The sequence below is a fragment of the Vigna unguiculata genome, chromosome 7 (assembly GCF_004118075.2).
Source record: "Vigna unguiculata cultivar IT97K-499-35 chromosome 7, ASM411807v1, whole genome shotgun sequence".
NCBI lineage: Eukaryota > Viridiplantae > Streptophyta > Magnoliopsida > Fabales > Fabaceae > Vigna > Vigna unguiculata.
In genome coordinates, this window is record NC_040285.1 from 19,686,012 (window position 1) to 19,706,738 (window position 20,727).

The following is a 20,727-nucleotide window of genomic DNA, read 5'->3' on the forward strand; positions in this document are numbered from 1 at the left end:
CTTTTATTTTCCAATCTTTTAAAATCTTTCATATATTTTTTAAAATTTATTGGAAATTGGATGTGGATGTCATTGCAATGCCAACCGCCGGATAGACATGAAAGAGTAAACAAAGAAAACTATTTTTTATTTTTAGGTCTTTATATATTTTTGAAAAAAAAAGCAAAATTTTAAGATGGGTATCACGTGACGCGAGCGGCCGGACATACACTAAAGAAATGGGAAAAAATATTTTTTATGATTAAAACAAAATATAATGAAAATTGGGAAAAATAAATCAAAAGAAAATTAAACTAACAGTTACGTATCTTCAAAAATTTTTAATATCTCTTTTTCTCTATCAATCTCACTCTCTCGTCCTCTATATTATAAATACATTTTCTCTTCTTCTTTTTCTTGCCTCCTTTTCTAAGATTTGTTATTTTATTTTTCTCCCAAAGGAGGTAAAAAGCACGTGTGTCTATGAGAGTGGTGATAAGAAAGATAGAGAAAAGTGTAGAAAATATTTTCCTTTTCGATCTCCATTTTCTATGATAGACTTTGTATTTATATACATACATTGAAATACCAACGCAATTCCAGTCTTAATTTTTATGAACAATATAAGGAATTGGTCATAATAACAAACAATTTTCTGTGTAAAAAATTACAAAGTTAAAAATGTAAAAAATAAAGTAATTTTAGTATTTAGGTGGAGTGATTGTAAAAAAAGAAATGATTGAAACATGTATATATAAGTTGTAATTAAGCTTATTTAATAATTTGGTCTCAAATTGGAGAGAACAAAATTGGATCGTTGTAAAAGATATGAGTACTAAATTGAACCAAAAATTTAAATAAAGAACTAAATTGAAAACAACTATTACCATTGTCACGTGGCAAAACCTGGAAACTGTCATATGACAAAACGGGTAACCTGACACATGGCAGTTTATAAATTTATAGAAAAAAAATAAAAATTTTAAAAATTTTAAAAATTTTAAAAAATAAAAAATCTTACGACTTGATACGTATCTTGTACAGATTAAAAAAAAATAAGGAACTAAATCACTAATTATACCAAAATAGAAATATATATTAAGTTTAGTTTTGCTCACATAGGTTTATGTATGAGATTTTTCGATTTTAACCCCTTACTATTTTTTTCTGATTTTGCAGACCAACCCCTAGTCAAGAAGACTGACTAAAGGCTTGGGACGCATTTGCTTTTGAGCCCAGAACGCTTAGCTGAACAAAAGGACGAGTGCACACAAGACCTAACGTTGAATCAGAGGTGCTGGGTTTGAATCTGGGGAGCTGAGTTCGAATCGAGGCTGCTGCTAAGCGAATTCAGTGCCACTCGAAGTCGCTCAGGCTGAGGCGTGGATAAGACCTAGGTTTGGGTTTTTCTTCTTCGATTCGTAGGGTTCTCTGTTTGAATAAAAAGGTTTTTTTGTGTGGAAAAGATAAAGAGACTACTCTCTTCGACACATCTTCTTTCCTCATTCTGTAGTTTCTTCTTTGTAGAGTAGTGTAGTATAGGGTATCGTCACTTCTTCTTCCCCTCTCTCTGTCGTATTGTATTCTTCTCTCTTTCTTATTTCCCAAGAGGTCTTCTTGAGTCAGACAATCAGAACAGGATGCCTTGTTTTTGTGGTTTAAATCGTGTAGTAGGGTTAACCTTGATAATATTGATATTAGGGCTTCTTGCATCTATTTTAATTTCTAGTTTTTGTGTACGTCTTGATACCCAATTTGATGATATTAATTCCTGTGCATTTTCTGGTCTAGGTAGTTGTCTTTGATTCATTTCATGATGCACATAATTAGATATCATCATCTGTTTAAGAGCTGAATTTACATATCACTCATAACTTGCATTTACAGAGTAGGTAACGCTGCACTTGCATTTGCGTTAGAATCATAATTGTAGTTTCTGATTCAACTTGGCTTAGTTTGAATTTCATGCAGTCTTTACATCTGTTGCATCGATTAGAAGTAGTAGACTCATTTCGCTTTGCATATAACACGAGTGTATCATAGCTCAATCATTGAAATCTGCATCCACATTACTGATCTTGAAACTGTCTAAATAGGTTCATAGTAGGTTTTTAACCATGCATCATAGTTGTTTGAGATTTGTTCAGGTCTGCATTGGTAGTTTCTGATATCATTTTGAAATCTGCATAAAAACTGCATTTAGTCACAATGCTGTCATAGGTTTTTTTTTTTTTTTTTTTTTTTTTTGCTGTTAATAATAGGTTCAACTAGTTGAATTTCATTCCTACCATTTTTTTACTTGTTCACCTTGCATTTCCCATTCATATTGAGCATTTTAAATTTGCCTAAGCCATTGCATATGCATCAGCATCTTAAGATTCCATAGTCTGCAAGTGAACCAGAAAATATGCTTTGAAACTGTCGGCATTGAGTTTCAAACATGATTTTAATTTCTGCATTTGTTCTCTGTAACTGGGCATCATAGTTCATTCATATTCATTATTTTAGACTTGTTTAGGCATTTATATGAATATTTTCTGCATCAGAGCTAAAGCTATTAGCTTAGGCCTGCACATAGAATTTTAATCCTCTGCACTAGTTTCTGCATTTTAGCTAACATAACTCATTTTAGCAATATAAATTGGATTAATTTCGTACATTGCATTGGTTCTGCATCTTCATTGTGTTCGCTGTTTTAAGCATTCTTGCACTGCATTCTTCTAAATTTAAATTTCATGCATATAGTTAGTACCCATTTAGGGTTTTGCATTCTTTATATTCTCTTTACCAATTAGACTTCTTTAGATTCATTCCCTTGCATGAAAATCTGCATTCATATTGTATAAACCATTCTGCATCATTTATAACATTTTACATTTGCATCCCGTGCATTGAGTCTAGTTGATAGATAGTCTCATTTTACTTTTCATTTAATTTCCCCCCTTGCATTTTCATTCCATTTTAGCAAGGATAATTTAAAAATTAAAACATAACAGCTACTGTCTCTTTGGATTGATCCCGAGTCATTTCCCTAACTACATTATGCTTTAGGGGGACAACTTGGAATTTTTGTTGACCTTAAAGGTGACTAAAAAGGTTTAACAAAGGGGTTTCAATGGGGGTTTTGGGTTGGGATAACTGGTCAAGTATAAAAGTCAGGTGGTGATGATGTTGTGGGTTGAAAGCCTGTGGGGATTGGCATGGTGGTGGATGGAGGAGTGCCTGGTGGTGGGAACACACAAAATGGAGGGTTGTTTTCTGGCTCTGGGATTGGAGCCAGTGATTCATATAGGGGGCAAAGAGAATGGTGAGTTAAGACTATAGGGTTCTACCTTTGATGAGAAATCGGTTGGATTCTCAGCTAAATTCTAAAATGTTTTCAACTTCTTTGAGTTTTTGTTGTTGGTTGAATTTCTTTTATGTTTGGGGCCTCTTAATACCCTCATTGATCCATCTGCATTAAGGGATTTTGAACCATTAAGGATGTGTTTGGATTCACGTTTGAGATATGAAACGTTAGAAAGTCTTGAAAGTTGAACCCATTTGTTTGGTATAAGAATATTTATGTTTCATTGAATGTTAAAATCATGGTAATTGAATAGTGAATCTTATCATGTATTGGAGAGGTGATTTATCATATCAATTGTGAATTATATGATTCATAAACATTTTGAAAGTCATTTTTTTTTTTAATTTTTTGGATGGAATGACAATTTCTAGAGTTTTTTTTTTTTTTTTTTGGTGTAGTAACTTTAGTCACTTTTTTTGGGTCCTATTTCCTGCACCAAAGTGTTTTCTCCTGCACCTCCCTACCCATTTCAAAATACCCAATGTACCCTCATGTGAAATACCTTTTCTGTCCTTGGTAAATACTAAAATCTCTTTACCCTAATTTCACATCTCATCTTCTCTGCGCCGCAGCTGCAGCCCCTCCCAGTAGTCTCCTTTGTCGTGTGCCATGGTGCTAGTGACTTTGTGCACCTCCATAGTTTGCTCCAGGTCCCTTCCCTTTTGTACTCATATTTTCGTTGTGCACCTCCTTCCATCCATAGCTTGAGTTAGCCACTGAACCTCTTCATCCTTGTTTTCATTTTAGTGTTACTGTACGACGTCGTAAGCTGTGTGGTGGGAGAAGGTAGAGCGTTCATAGAGAAGAACTCTTTTGTTGGCTAATTTCTTTTTGATAAAATAACTTTTTCTCTGTCAATTGAAAGTTCTCCACGAAATTGAATGGTACACGAAACTTCTTTTTCTCACCCACGAACCTCAACACACCCCTCTACAAACCTTGCCACGAACCTCTATGCACCTGCCGCACCCGCCCCAAACCTTGTCACTTCTGTGCTCTCCTCCATTGAGACCTCGCTAAATACATTACATTCTTCATAGAACAAAACCACTTCCGATTCTGCCTCCTAATTTCCCTTCCAGTAAGTCTTTTTTTTTTTTTTGCTGAGTGTTGGTTTTCTTTTTCTGATTTTTGTTGAGTGTTGGTATTCTGCTTGATTGGTGGCCAAAATACATTTCTCACGCCCCTTTTGAGGGGAAACAATGGATTCAATCATGGTAGTCAAAATCGCGTACGAGACTGCGATCTTATTCATTGAATGTTAAAATGCCTAAAACGGCCGTTACATTCGAAGCAACAACATTATTGCTTTTACGTTTTCATTATTCAATTAAACTGACCATCTTCAACGGAATTCCAAACATACACTAACTTGTTGCCATTCAATATTTGCTTAATATCAATGGTATTATGATGCAGTTATGAATACATTCTAGCCGTTATTGCTTGATCATGAGTTGTGACTCATTACACTTTAATTATTATGACTGCAGTCACTGCATTAGTACTTATAAGAAGAAAGTAAGAAGGTAAAATAATTTGAGTTTTTTCCATAAGCTAAAACACACTTTGTCCCTGAACTTCTATATCTAACTACTCCAAAAAATTGAAGTGCACGAGTTGATTTTGGTTTATAGGAGAAACTTGAATCATCTAACTTTCTTATTTATGAAATAATTTGACAGTTTCTGCGAGTTTGTCTGTCGACACAATGGTTCACAATAGAAATAATGACATTATTTGGTTCATGGTGCTGACTGACTCTACCTAATGGGATAAGGTTTTGTGCTTGATTCAAGTAGATGTTATTAAGTTTTAACTTGTTGATCATTTTTTTTTCAGCTTCCAGTCTCAATCAGAGAACAACAATCCTTTTAGACCAGCTAGAAGCAGTTCTAGACCTCACATTCCTACAAACTTGCATTCTGCATCTGCTTGGTCAACTTGGTAAATGTCTAGGCCTTCTACTACCACACATAGAAGCTCATGTTACTGTTTTTAAAACTATCTTTTACAATCTAAATCTATATATATTGTCATTCCATTAATTAGAGAAAACAATAACTAGAATGTATTAAGAAAACTATAGGCAATCATTGGTACTTCTTAAGTCCTTGGTCACCCTTAGGCAACTATCTTCCCTGTTCCTCCTATTACGAACTTCGGAAATTGCAAGAGATGTAGCAGAAAATGTAAAACTACCTAAAACTTTAAGTTATGAGAAGACTTCAAAAATTCACTTCCTAAAACTGAGATAGCCTACTAAACTAGTCAAAAATGTAAAACTGCACTAAATCAACCTAGGAAAAATTAAAGAAAACATCTAGACACGTTTTAATTGGTAAAAAGAAGATAAGGAATAGCTCAAACACCAAAATCTGCATAAAACTTAAAATTTGACTATCTAAGACCTAAACTAGACTACAATAGGCTAAAACTGCAAAATCTGAGAATTGAACTAAACTAGTATTTGGAAATGCTAAACAACTACCCAGACACATTCTAAATGACATAAAGAAGGTAAAAAATAAACTAAAATTAATAAAAACTACCTAGACACATTCTAAATGCTATAAGACACCTAAAACAGTAACTAACCTATTTACACAAGAGTGCACTAAACTGTCCTAGAAGGAAGTAAAGCAACTGTCCTAACAAGTTTAAAATGATAAAATCTAGCTAAGAAACAACTCAACTTACCAAATCTACCTAAAATTCAAAATATAACTACCTAAGACCTAAAACTAGTAACTGATGGGCTAAAAGTGCTAAAACTAAGAACTGTACTGGACTACTATTTGGAACTGTAAAGTAACTATCTAGACAACTTTTGAATGATAAAAGGAAAATAAAAACCAAGTCACAATTCGAAAATAACAGAAAAAAAATCAAAATTTCACTACTTAAGACCTACAAAATTATGATAAAAGTAAGCTAAAACTAAATGCTGCACTAAAAGACTAAAAGAAACCATATTGAAACTACCTATTCAAGTTTTAAATGGCTAAGATAACCAAAACCTGAGTCAAAAACTAATTCCTAAAAAAGCTTAAAAAATTCACTACCTAAATTTGAAAATTCACTAAGACCAAGAGTAAACACTCTCACTAGAGCAAAGCTCACAAAAGCACACTAAGGTGTCTCAAATTCAATATTAATTAACCTTTTACATAGAGGCTCCCTTAAATAGGCATGGGTAGGGACCTCTTAGCAAATACAAACTGTTATGTTCTAGAAACTAGGGCAACCCATGCTCTCTTCCTTGCTCTCCAAGAGTGCCCAAGCTATCTAGAAGCTCAACCAAACTCCTCTCCTCTTCAAATGCAGCCCCCACATGTTGGGCCAACCTTCAAGGCCCTTCTTGATCCATCTAGGTGTGCCCCTTACCAAACTAATGGTGTCCAAGAGCCATCCTACAAAAACAAAGGAGCATGAGTCTATAATTTATTCCAAGAAGAAGAAGAAAACCTAAACCAAATAAAAGAAAGAAGGTGAAGAAAATTTCTTCCTAAACAAGCTTATTTTCCCCAAGCATGTTCCTCCATCCTTGGTAGGGGTTAGGGTGTCATCATGACCTAACCCACTAGTTTCTAACTTTCACTGCCCTATCTATGAAATGAACAAGAGAAAGAAAATGGGAAAGTAGAGAGATCTCAGAGGCTGTCCAGGACAATCAACTGAGAGCGGAACTGAGAACCCCTGAACCACAAAATTGTTACCTCGGTGTGTTGTGCATAAATCGTGACAAAGAAACAAACAAATTCAATGTCGTTTTTACAAGAGAGATTCATCCTATATGGATTTTTACAATAAAGTATAGGCAAAAAATGTGATGTTTAACACTTTTGGATCTGCTTTATTGAATTATGAATGTTGATGTTATTGCATCTTAGTGTATTATCTCTATAGATTGGATAGCACTGAAAGAAAGGAATTGTATTTAATTGAAAGAAAGATGAAGCTAACAACATTTCAAATATTTTGCTGGTATACTTGTGTTTATTCCAATTACACTTCTATTTCTTTACCTCGAAAGCAGTTGATTTTCATTAGTGTAGAATCATGGCCAAAGCTGAAGGTGGCAAGGAACCAATAAATGAACAAGCAGTTGCAAATATGTATGCTTCTATGAGGTCTGAGCTCAACCAAATTTACTCCAAAATAACTGAACTGGAGATGGAAGTCAGTGAGCACACATTAGTCATCAATGCCATTCAGCCTCTTGACCAAACTAGACGTTGCTACCGAATGATTGGAGGGGTGCTTGTGGAGAGAACCATCAAAGAGGTCTTGCCTGCCGTGCAGCGAAATAAAGACGGTCTTGAAGAGGTTGTTGCAAGGCTTAATGAGGCACTGGAAAAGAAGAAAAAGGAAATTACTGAGTTTGAGGCTAAATATAAAATCAGGATAAGGAAGGCTGATGCTGAGGTGAAGGATGAATCTGGTAGGAAGGAAGGGTCTGCTCAAGGAGTTCTTGTGGGTCCTGCTGGTGGAAGTGAATGATTTGTCAAATTTTATTGTGTTTTCTCAAACTATTTGCCAAAATTTTCTGCCTTTCTTTACAATTGGGTGGAGGAAGTATTATGCTTTGCTTTACAGAGTATTGACTAAATTATTTATAACTTGATATGACCTTCAGTTTAATTGCTTTGGCTGAAAAAAACTGTTCTTTATTGCGTGTAGTTCTTGTAGATTTTTTGTGTGTGCAAGACTAGGGCATATACTCTAGTGGTCAAAGCTATTTTGTCATGTTTCATCAGGGTTAAAATGCTTCTTCCATGTAATTGCCTTTTGTTTAATATGTATTTTGACCCCAAATGCAGGAAAGAGGTATTGGGAGAATGATTCGATAATTCGTTTTTCTATAATTAAATTAAATTTATTGGATTTGAGATGTAAGAACTTGTTATTTCATCCATATCAAATTAGTGGTGTTTAAAAAGTTTAATTTAACTCAATGATCCAATTTAATTAATAGTTATAATTGTGTTGGGCCGTGTGAGTTTCCATGGTCGAAGTAACTTGTTTATATTCATATTCAATTTTTACATATTTATAAAAGGTAAGGTAGTTTCTTATGTACCTCCACAATTTTCTTTCTATGTTTCCATAAAAATTGTCCTGTTTTTGTGCTTTTCAAATTATATTTAAACTTTTGGTAATATATTTTGACTTTCGAAAGTTGATATTCGGTACTATATTTTGACTTTCGAAAGTTGACTTTCGATAATATATTTTTGACTTTTGGAAGTCGACTTTCGGTAATATATTTTGACTTTCGAAAATTGACTTCGATAATATATTATTTTTATTTTTTATTTTTTTAAAACATAATTTAAAAATAAAATAAATTTTTAATATATATATATATATATATATATATATATATATATATATTTCTCCATTTTTTTAATTTTTTAAAGTATTTTGTTAAAAAGTTAATGTTTTTAATTTAATTTATTTGAAAATATTATATTAAGAAGTATGAAAACATAAAATATAAATAAAATAAAAATAATAAACTAAAAAACATTTAAAACTTAGAAAACATAAACTTTAAATAAAATTAAAAATAGTTAAAACAAAATTAATATTTGTTTTAATATAAAGTTTAAATATTTTTAATTTAATTTATTTCTTAAGTATTTTTAATTTAATTTATTTCTTAAGTATTTTTAATATATATATATATTTAAAAAATAAAAATTATATATATGTATATATAATTTTTTATATAATGTATTTAAAAAAATAAAATAAAAAATAAAATTTAAAAACAAAACTTTAAATTAAAAAATATAAATAAAAAAAAAACCATATATTTTGATTTTCGGAAGTTGACTTCTGGTAATATATTTTGACTTTCGAAAGTCGAATTCCAGCTATATATTTTGACTTTCAGAAGTAAACTTCTGGTAATATATTTCGAAAGTCGATTTCTAGTTATATCTTTCGATTTTTGGAAATATTCTTCGTCGGAAGTCGACATCTATAAATAATTTTGGAAATGTGCTTGACTTTAAAATTCTTTTCAAGATGTAAAAGAAATTTTGGAGGTGTAGGAAGAAAGATCCTAAGGTTGATGAAGATGAAAACTAGGATTAAGTTTCAGCTCCATCAACAAAACAATGTTGCTATAGGAATTGTGTGGAAAAACGGTTACAAGTTGACAGATTGACAGAATAACTTGCTATATAGCTTCTGTGGTAAAACAAAATTTCTTATTACTTTAAGTATTAAGTTAAAATACCTTTTTGTCCGTCAAATTTTTTCCAGTTATTAGATATGTATACGATCTTATTAGGATGTAACAACAAAGTCATCAATTATTTGATTATAAGTTTTTTTTAAACCAAATTAGCATGAATTGATTTTAGAAATTAATTATGGGATTTTCAAAGTGAAACCATGCACCAAATGTTTTGTTTGGTAACCACCTAATTACTTTCAATTTTTATTATCCTCTCTTATTCTGCTATAGATAACTTCCATAATTCCATAATTGCAATAATCAAACTCAACTTCAAACAAATATCGCAAAAAATAAGCTTTGTTTTTCTATTAGTCAGAATTGAACATAGGAAATTTACAATTCTTTTTTCTTCTTCGATCCCGTTTTATCATTAAAAAACTCACAATACTAAAGAACTTCTATAAGTACAACATCATTGTTTTGAAGTTTTCATTCCCATGTCATGTTCATTTTATTTAATTAAGTTATTGACTGACCATAAATAAACGAAGAAACCGAGAAAAGAACATTCACGAACTTCTTTTATTAGTAAGACATCGTTGTTTTGAAGTTATCGTTCCAATTTTATTTTATTAAGCTATTGACATACCAAAAATAAAGGAGGAAATTGAGAAAAGAATATTCGTACATTCTTCTTCGTTAAACACTGTCAAATTACTTGGTTACTCTGACTGTGCAATTACCGTTGATGAATCTGGAACGTTCACGTCCTACACGCGTCAAGTAAAGAAAATTCCACGTGTCCTATGCGTATCACAACGGCTGCGTTTAACTTTCTCGGTAACAAGATTAGCGAAGTCTCACGAACTTTCTTTCACGCACGCGCACCACGGTGGTTTATATTTATTAATAACTCCCGCAAAATGAACTACCACTCTGATCCTAATTTATTCCACGCACGCAAGATCCAAAAAGCCCTAAGCAATTTTCTCTCCGTTTCCCTACATTTTCTCTGAGTTTCTCAGTCGCGACAAGAAAGAAGATGTGGAACCAGCCATACGGGAAAACTGATTTGGAGAGCGGGGCGCGGCCTCTGTATCCGATGATGCTGGAGAGCCCCGAACTGCGCTGGTCCTTCATCCGGAAAGTCTACTCCATCATCGCCATCCAGTTGCTCGTCACCATCGTCATCGGCGCCGTCGTCGTCAGCGTCCGCCCCATCGGCGTCTTCTTCGCCACCACCGGCGCCGGATTGGCTCTTTACATCGTTCTCATCTTTGTCCCCTTCATCAGTGCGTCTCCTGACCTAATTGCTTTCAATTCCCCTCTTGCTTTTCCTCTGATTTCTCTCTCACGCCTTTGTTGTGTTGTTTTTGCTTGCAATTGCAGCGTTGTGTCCACTTTACTACTATTACCAGAAGCATCCCGTCAACTACCTACTCCTAGGGGTTTTCACTATATCTCTTTCCTTTGTCGTTGGATTGAGTTGCGCCTTTACTAGCGGTACGATTCATAGTCTCGTCTCTCCTTTTTTTTTTTTTAATTTTAATATTATTTTCGTTGTTTTTTATCTAGATAATACTTGCGTTTCCGTAGTGCGGGTGGTTTAAATTTGGGATTTATTTGACAATGTGCTTATTTTTGGAAGTGATAACAAAATGCCTTTACGCCAGGTCTGAAGTTATATATAGCCTTGTGGATGGAAAACATGCGACTAAAATAAATTTTTTTATTGAAGTTAGCCAGCTGATTTTCTAGTAGAGATTAGTGAGCAACAACGGGGAATACTTCGAAGTTATAAAAATTGGTAAATAAGATATAATAGTTCAGAATTCCCACCTAACTTCGGTTAATTTTTGCATTTTCTCCGTATCTCCTTTGAATCAAACACATTTGAGTTTGGTCTGCTTGGTTAATATTTGATGTGCGGGACTCTAATTTGGTACAATGTACAAAAGTGAATTGCTTATATAAATTGGAGTGTTTTTGGTACAAGTCCATCATCGTGGGTTGTGTGACTCAATACCATTGCGTGTGTACAATCAAACATATTAAGCCCTTGTAAAACCTTATTTTCGTGGTCTCATTAGGATTTTGAGTTCTAATCTCTTAAGTTTAAGGCCTTCTCTTTTCTTTCCTTCTAACCGAGAAAGACATGGAGTCACAAGAACGGATAATTCACTTGTACAGAAACTACTGATGTACTAGTATCTCTGCAATATGAAATACAGCAGCTCTTGAGACCCTATTTGGGATCTTGGTTGTCTCGCATTAGAACTTTCTCCCTTCTATTTCTGGTTTTTGCTTAAGTTGCATTCTCAGTGAAAATTGCCTATTTGTGTGTTGTAGTCCGGATTTTTTTCCCCCAATGACACTGGATTTTTGATACAGAGAAAGTTATTCTGGAAGCTGTAATACTGACCGCCGTGGTGGTTATTGCTCTGACTCTCTACACATTTTGGGCTGCAAGGAGAGGCCAAGATTTCAACTTTCTTGGCCCCTTCTTGTTTGGTGCTGTGCTAGTTCTTATGGTCTTCGCTCTGATTCAGGTATTTTAATCTTCGAACATAGTTGATTGGAATCGTTTTGGCTTAATCAATGCATAACACCTTGTTTTCCTTGCATTTCAGGTTCTGTTCCCATTGGGTAAGTTGTCTGTGATGATCTATGGGTGCTTGGCGGCCCTTATATTTTGTGGGTACATCGTATATGATACAGACAACCTGATTAAGAGATATTCGTATGATGAATTCATTTGGGCTTCGGTCTCCTTGTATCTGGACATCATCAATCTCTTCCTCTCTCTGCTCACTATTTTTAGAGCCGCTGATAATTAGATTATTGTATCATATGCTGCTTATTATTTGTTCTCTCTGCGGGATGAGGGTGGGTTCTGAGAAAACAAATTCATATGAGTAATAAATCTTTGGGGCTCACTCTTTTACAAGGGCATAGTGTGTACAATGGATTATTGTCAATGTCAAAGTTGTTCATAAATAGTTTCAATGAAATTTTTTGCATTTTGTAACTGTTCCTTTTTGTTACATGTGCTACTTTTCTTCCTGTTAATAGTTGTCAACCGACTGCACCCATCATACACGAATTTATGGCAATAAATGTGCACACAACCTCGTACCCATTTTATTTAAGTTCAATAAATATCATCTACCCACACTTGCCTCGTATCTATACTCGTTCAGTAAGCATAAGATATTTTTTATTCAACAAGTAGGTATATAAGAGTAATTCACAAAAGGACATCAATAAGTTAATTATATATTTTTGTAATTACTGTTGTATATGGTAAAAACCCGAAGTTAAGCTCAATCCAATTTTTACATTAGTTATATAATCAGTATATTAATACTTGTGTTCAAGCTATAAAATACCTTTTATTAATTATGGTAATTAAGAATTGATACCGTTAAATTTGATATAATTCATTTAAGATAATATTTTATGATATGAGTAAGATGACGTATGGGCAGGGCAGTTAAAGAAACGTGATATATATATATATATATATATATATATATATATATATATATATATATATATATATATATTTAATTTACCTTTTCTTTCAAATAACTATAATTTTCCTTTAGATCATTAATTTATCATTATCAATGCTAAAATTTCAATTTATATTTTATGAATAAATTAAAACTTCAATTATTCTATTGTTTATTTTTAAATATTCTTTAAGTTTTTTTTTCTAAACTTTTCACACACTTTATCTAGTTACTACATCTTAGCTATTTCTACTTGTAATTAATTAAAATTTGATTAAGTAAAAGTTATCTTTAATTTTGATTTTTTTTTTATATTTTTTTCTTATCAGTTATACATGTGAGTGTCTTAGAGTTTTACTATTTTAATTATGAGAGAAAGTTGTCATTTAAATTGGTTTAACTTTGTATTAGTGTTTTGGTTGGTTAAATGTTAAGTTTTTGAATGTTCTAAATGTTTTGTATAATTTAACTTCTTTTCTTTCATTTTAAGAGTTGACATTATTCGGTGAATAAGCAACTATGTAAGGTTCACTTATTTTTCAATCCTAATATTTTAGGGTCTATTCCTATCTGTTGAGTCAAAGAATTGGTCCATAGGGTGTCCAAAATTCTAAACTGTCATAACCATCTCATTCCACTCATTTTTTAGAAAAACAATTTTTTCTCCCTCTTTTAGAGCTGCAACCACCTTTTGTTTGGGTTTGGACTTTAGCTCTCTTCACGTTAGTTCACCCATTTTCCTGTCCACCTCTTGAATCTGCCCCTAGAGTTGTTGTACTCTATTATTTGGTGTCGAAGTCTTTTGTTAGCTCACTCCAGGTAAGCTAGAACTCATTTTCTTTGAAATATAGTGTACTTATTTTCGTTTTGGAATGAGTGTGCTTGATTGATGTGGCGTTACTTCTTTTTTCTACATTGTACACTTTTTGTAAAATGAAGGTTCCTACTTCGTTAACCGTTGGATTGAGCTGAAATTTTAACAGCGGATCCTTAACACATAATTCTTGACTTTGACCAGTCGGATCTTGAATCAGAGCTCTGTAGTGAAAGCAATTTTTATCGCAAGGTCACTGTAGTTTGGTTGTTGACAACAATGCACACTTTTCGTAAAATGAAGGTTCCTACTTTGTTAACCGTTGGATCGAGATAATATCGTAACAACTGATTCTTAACACATAATTCTTAACTTTGAGCGGTCAGATCTTGAATCAAAACTATGTATCGGAGCTATGTAGTGAGAGAAGTTTTTATCGCAAGATAACTATAGTTTGGTTGTTGATAGCATTGACCTTTGTTACTTGTTTGGTGCATAACTTTCTTTATAGTTATCCAATTAAGTTGGTTCTTAATTCAATAATGTTTAATTTGAATATAAATACAAAAATTTTGGAGTTTACACAAGCTGCAATTTTATTTCTAAAATTTCACATCGTTTGCATAATGTATTGTTAAGTTGGATTGGATAAAAATTATAAGAATTAGTTATTTTTCAAGAGAGAAATATGTTGTATGATTTTAATATGTGTCTTCAAATGCTTGTGTGAGAATATAGGAATTCCATGGGGGAGATCCTATTTGATTTAATTGGTAGTGTCTTCATTGATGAGGACGTAATTCCATGAATCTCTAGGTGAGATCTTATGGTGGTGCCTCATTGGTCAGGATGTAATTTCATGAATCTCTAGGTGAGATCTTATGGTGGTGCCTCATTGGTCAGGATGTAATTCCATGATAGTTTCGTGGTAGTGCCTCATTGGTCAGGGCGCAATTCCATGAATCTCTAGGTGAGATTTCATGGTGGTGCCTCATTAGTCACAGCGTAATTCCATGTTGGTTGCGTGGTGGTGCCTCATGGTCAAGACGTAATTTCATGACCTGCGTGGGAGTTTCGTGGTGGTGCCTCATTATATAATTTAGTAAGGATTCAAGATAAGGATTGCATCCTGACACTCTAAAGAGTCAGTTAGTCTCACGTAGAGCATACTGACTCAAATGGTGAGAGTAGCAGGAGGCCTGGGACACTTTAAGGCTAACCTTGTAAGTGGTAGCATGAGACCCTTTGACAATTAGCTCGGTAGAGCAATAGAGGTCGCCACAAGTGCAAGCATACGGTGAATTCGACTAATTATATGTATCCGGATAAGTTGTGTCTTAAGTCATAGAGGCTTATTTGCGAGTCATAACATGATTTGTTGATATATGTACCTTGGGCTATGAAAGTGTATGCGATTGTATGATAAAAATGTTTTTCTATTGTAGCTTACCCTTTCTGCTTGTTTGTATGTTCTGTGTGTGGTTTTCTCTTTTTGCGATGATTATCAATTTATTGATGTGAGCAGATGCGAGAACTCCTCGTGGTCAACAGGGTAATGGAGATTCCGCTGCTTAACTCGTCTTGGGTCGGATCTCGCTTCTTCGAGTTCTCTATTAGGGCCGTAGCCCATGTTTTACTTCGCTCCTTGAGAATTCATTTTATGTATTGTTCGACTTTTAACTTGTTTAGGCTATGACATCGTGGTGTGCATTAGACTTCTCTCTAAGTATCTGGGACTTTGTTGTAAGGAGTAATATTTATACTCCCCGTCATTACTCTTTATTTTTACCTTGTGTGATGTTTCATTTAATTATGTTATTATTTGAATGAGACGTTACAATAAGAAATACTGGATTAATATTTTAAAATTATTTTAAATTGTTTTTTGTGATTTAGAAATTGAATGTTAATATTGAATGACTAAATTAGAAGTTTGGATGTGAAATCAAAGCAACATACTGCATTGTTTTGACTTGTTTGAGGTTTTGTAACTATGTGTTTTAATTAGTATATATAATTAGTATATATGATTGTTGTTCTGAGGCGCAAATAAGATATTTGAGGCATGCAACTTTAATCTTTTAAATAAATTGTAATTATGTAATCAAAATGAATGTATACTAAAATAATTTTCTTTTTTTTTTAATTTTTATTTTTTATCTGTAAAAATATATATATTTATAATGAAACACTTAGAGCGTTCTAATCCTTATACATTAAATATGTGAAAAATTATTAACGGTAAAGTCTCACATTACATATCTCACCTTACAACATATAATTGAAATATCTAATACCCTTATGTATAATTTGTGTGCACCACAAATAAGTATCCATAGTGTGTTAAATATTGTCATGCAATAATCAATTTTCTGCACCTTGTTCATATTTTAGATATTACCATGTGGCTCCTTAACACACTACAATGACTAAGTTGTTATAGGTGCACCATAAGTAATAGTTGCCTCATTGGGTGCAAACATTAATTTCTGGAAGACCTCGAACAGAGTTTGCCTTTATATTCTTTGGTTGTTGTTCCTTGATTGTTCTCCACTCTTTTATTCTTGCCCTGATCACTTTATCCATGTGTATCCCTACATTCTTTTTAAAATAACACATATTTAAGAAGGATTTATATATTATTAGAGTAGGTCCCTACTTTCAATAGCTCAAAAGTACCTAATTATCTCATTTTGCAGGTATTCATTTTGCTTCACCTGTTTTATGTTATACATGTCACAATATTTTTAAGCTTTGAATTGGGTAAAAATACTACTCTGAGTATGACATTGTTACATTTATTAATTTATATTTCATCCATAACCATGCATTCACTTGTGTCGTACAAAAAAAAATTGTTCTGCATCTATAAATCCATGCCTAAATATGACCCTATTTCCCACCCACTAGTCACACATCTCCCATACAATTTTGAAAATTTCCAACAAAAGAACAAGTGTGATGCTTTCTCCTCTTTTTCTCTACAGAATGCACACAATTTATAACCTTCTACCCCGTTTTTGACAAGTTTTCTTTTGTTGGGATATTGTCCAACAATACTCTCTAACTAAAGTGTTTTGCATTTGTGAGAGCTTTCACACTCCAATAAACATTAAACATAGTATTATTTTTCCCACTAAGATTGCATTGTAGTGTGAAATATGTTGATCTGACAGAAAAATTACCTTCCCTGCCACTTTTCCATACCTATATGTCGTGTTTTGAATTATTTACATGTTATTGTATGCATTAGTTTTTGTTCTTTTTGTTGTTTCCCATACCATTCTTTCCATCCTGCATACTTGATGAGAATCTAAGGGGAACATTCAATTTGGGGAAGGATATTAACATCACACTCAAAAAAGATGAAAAGGTGAGTAATAAGTCTAGGGATGATCGCCACAGGTTTATCATGATAATATCAAAATTGAGATTCCTATAACTTAGAACTCCACAAACACTCATAAAGAAAAAACTCAATTTTTTGATAGAATTCATATATATATATATATATATATATATCAATTGTATTACAATATATATATATATATATATATATATATATATATATATATATATCAATTGTATTACAAGTGTATTCTTTTATAAGATAAATTAGACAATACCATCAACATTCCAAATTAATTCTCAATAACTAATATTTAATACTCATTAATATTGTACTTCATTCCCATTATATGAATCACTACTTCCTATATTTAATTAAAAGATAAAAATTATAAAAGGAAACTCAACATACTCTTCAAGATCATACCAATAATAGTTGTCATTCCCAATTATTGTGCTTAAATTTTCATTGTTCAAGCATCAAGTCACCAAGTGAGGATAAACTAGTGATTTGAAAAGTTTTGAAATTTTGTGGTTTGCAATTAATGATTTTATATTCATTAGAGCATATCACTTAAATAATAGTCTTGTCACTTAAGGGGACTATATTGATGCTCAATCATCATTATCTTAACTCGAAACAAATTAATTCTTTATACTAATAACAAAACAATTAAGAATATATTGTACCATTCAAACAAGAGACATATTCATAACTTAAAGTATTATTACTATGTTTTTCTTAAAAACTTATCACTTAAAACTAATTTATCCATGGTTGGTTGAAGTAATTTGCTTACTTATTGTTCCATTTTCTTGTATTTGATGCAAGTCGGTTAGAGTTTATTGATTTGGAATCATAAAGTGTGATTAAAATATTATTCATGAAATTGAATATGTATTGAATGATGAATAATATATGACAATGGAACATGATGTGATGTTTTTATTTACTAATAATCATAATGGTATTGCTAGATTGATATTAAGTGTTATGTAAGTAGTAAAAGGAAATATTTTCCTGATGATGTATGATATAAGTGGTAAGTTAGGAGATTTGATAATATTAGAGAATCTACTAATACTTTGAGTTACATAGACAAATGTATCAATGATTAAAATATACAAAATGTAATGTTAAATGCAGGATAAAGAGTTATCCATAAGATGGGTAAGAAATTATCACAAGAATTTTGTTGAATATTTTAACATCCCACTTAATAGTTTTTTACACTATCAAATAAAACATTATATCATGAACAAACATAACAGATAGTAGGGATAACAGTCATAAGTATATATAGCTAGTACAATTATCCAAAATCACCATACAAAATCCTCCTGACAAGTGTAGAAATTTAAGGAGAAGATCTAAACTACAAGTCTCAAGACTTTGCAGAATCTGGTCCAAAAACTAACACAACACTCAAGCAAGGGCTCAACTCCTGTTCAACAGAGGGGTATCATCATCTGGATTCAGCTCTGCTCACACCAACCATAGGTGATCATTGCAAAGGAGAACACACAAGGACAAGCAAACATAAACAAAATGGTAAGCTAACTGAAATAAGAGAAAATGATACAATTTACAATACAAATATCATTCATAACACATAGCTCACTTGTATAATTCTAGACTCGATATCCGGATTGTGTAAGCGACATTGGAGCTCTTGGTGGCTTGCACCTGTAACGGTTCCCAGACTACAGAGTCTGGACACAAGGAGTTATCACCCGACCGTTCCCAGGGTAAGTCCCCTTCGCGCCTAGGACTTGATCAAGTCCAAAGACTAGGACCTCCTGCTACTCCTCACGACATAATCCATTCTGCTCTATCTGAGCGTGAATGATTATTGGAGTTTTAGGATGCCAACCAATATGGATTCCACACGTCCTTACACACACTAACAAGTTCACTTGAATTTCCCTTGAAATTCTATTCCAACCACAACTCCTCATAATTCATATTCATTCAATATCATCACGCAATACATTGATAAAGACAATCCAAGCATATAAGAGACTAATTGCACAAAACCAATTTAGAACATGTAATCTCACTCTTTAAAATAGAGCTGAAGTATCCCACTACAGTGGCTCTCGCTCAAGCTAGACATTCTAGCCCAGGCGAAAGGCCATCTCGCTTAGGCGAGTTAGTTTCGCCTGAACGAGGCTCTAACAGTGGCAAAAATTAAAAACCGGGCGAACTCTCGCTCAGGCTAAGCTGGTTCGCTTAGACGAAGAGTATCTCTCGCTCAAGCGACTCCAGCTCGCCTAGGCGAGACTTCACGCAGGAACAAGAATGGGTTTTCTGGTGTTTTCGCTTGGGCGAGAACCACCCGCCTAGGCGAAAATACCAGGTTACTCCACTGTTCCTACATGCAGGAGCACTGAATCCATGGCCAACAACAATCAAACAACCACACATGCATTTCAAACATCAATTCAGCATACAGAGCTTCAATCAACATGATTCACGGTTTAAATGAGAAGAATTACAGATAGCTTCCCTCACCTCTAGAGATTGCTAACTAGCTAGAACCCTTCCAACCAAGAGTACTTCAAATGCACAACCTATTGAGCTGGAATGCAGGTTCATAAAGTGAGAATGGTTCCCAAATTGGCTCAACAAGAATGGAGTTCAAAAATTAGAATTAAAGAGAGATGAGAAGGCTGGAATTAACTTACATGGAGGAAAAAGAATTGTAGCTGAGGGGAGAGGTCCTGAACTAGCCTCAGGTTTGAATTCTGCAATAGAGAGAACGATTCAAATTTTTGGATTGTAAAATTTAGAATATCTTCTGGTAGAGAGAAGGCAAAGGAGAGTAGAGAGGGAGAAAGGTGCAAGGTGAGGTAATGTGTTGTTCTGTGGTGTGGGTAGCAGAAAGAAGAGAGTATAAGGGAAGAGAAAATGGGTTCTCACAATCTCCCCAATAACAAAAATTTTTGACCTGAAAATTAAGACTCACTAGAGAACAGATGTGGATACGATTTCTTCACTTCCTTTTCAAGTTCCCACGTGGAATCCCTCGTTCTCTTATCCCAGATGACATGGACTAGACTGATGGACTTCCCCCTATGCTGCCTTGTCTGGCTATCACCAAGACCAACCGGTTGAACCTCCACTGAATGATCTCCTCTAATCTGCATATCTTCTGCCTCTAGTACATGAGAGGGATCAGACACAAACTTTCTGAGCTAGGAGACATGGAATACTGAGTGAAGGTTGGACAACTGAGGAGGTAGGGCAATCTCATAGGCCACTGGTCCAATCCTCCTCAGGATCTAATATGGACCGATGAACTTAGGAGATAGCTTCCTTGAGCGAATAGCCCTCCCAACACCAGTGGTTGGGGTAATCCTCAAGAAAACATGGTCTCCAATTGCAAACTCCAAAGGTCTTCTCCTCTGATCCGCATAGGATTTTTGTCTGCTCTGAGACGCCTTCATCCTCTCTTGTGCTAACTTGACATTCTCAGTGGTCTGTCTTAGTAACTCTGGTCCCACTACCACTGATTCTCCATCTTGG

General features: G+C 33.6%; 2 protein-coding genes across 7 annotated transcripts; both read left to right on the plus strand.

Moving 5' to 3' along the window:
* The first annotated feature begins 1,176 nt into the window (after nucleotides 1–1,176).
* Nucleotides 1,177–8,010, plus strand: LOC114191012 (probable prefoldin subunit 2). Of its 6 annotated transcripts, XM_028080140.1 has the most exons (5): nucleotides 1,201–1,376; nucleotides 3,901–3,978; nucleotides 4,076–4,409; nucleotides 5,171–5,275; nucleotides 7,368–8,010. In XM_028080140.1, the coding sequence occupies exon 5, from the start codon at nucleotides 7,391–7,393 to the stop codon at nucleotides 7,829–7,831; it is 441 nt and encodes a 146-aa protein (XP_027935941.1). In that variant the 5' UTR covers nucleotides 1,201–1,376; nucleotides 3,901–3,978; nucleotides 4,076–4,409; nucleotides 5,171–5,275; nucleotides 7,368–7,390; the 3' UTR covers nucleotides 7,832–8,010. The 6 variants fall into 6 exon arrangements, with proteins under 6 accessions (XP_027935939.1, XP_027935937.1, XP_027935938.1 ...); XM_028080141.1 differs by having other exon boundaries at nucleotides 1,200–1,376; nucleotides 3,901–4,409; nucleotides 7,382–8,010; XM_028080138.1 differs by lacking the exons at nucleotides 3,901–3,978; nucleotides 4,076–4,409 and having other exon boundaries at nucleotides 1,177–1,376; nucleotides 7,365–8,010.
* Nucleotides 8,011–10,437: 2,427 nt separating this feature from the next.
* On the plus strand, nucleotides 10,438–12,549 carry LOC114192501 (protein LIFEGUARD 2-like). The gene is made up of 4 exons (XM_028082242.1): nucleotides 10,438–10,813; nucleotides 10,911–11,024; nucleotides 11,913–12,070; nucleotides 12,152–12,549. The coding sequence occupies exons 1-4, from the start codon at nucleotides 10,564–10,566 to the stop codon at nucleotides 12,356–12,358; spliced, it is 729 nt and encodes a 242-aa protein (XP_027938043.1). The 5' UTR covers nucleotides 10,438–10,563; the 3' UTR covers nucleotides 12,359–12,549.
* The last annotated feature ends 8,178 nt before the right edge of the window (nucleotides 12,550–20,727 follow it).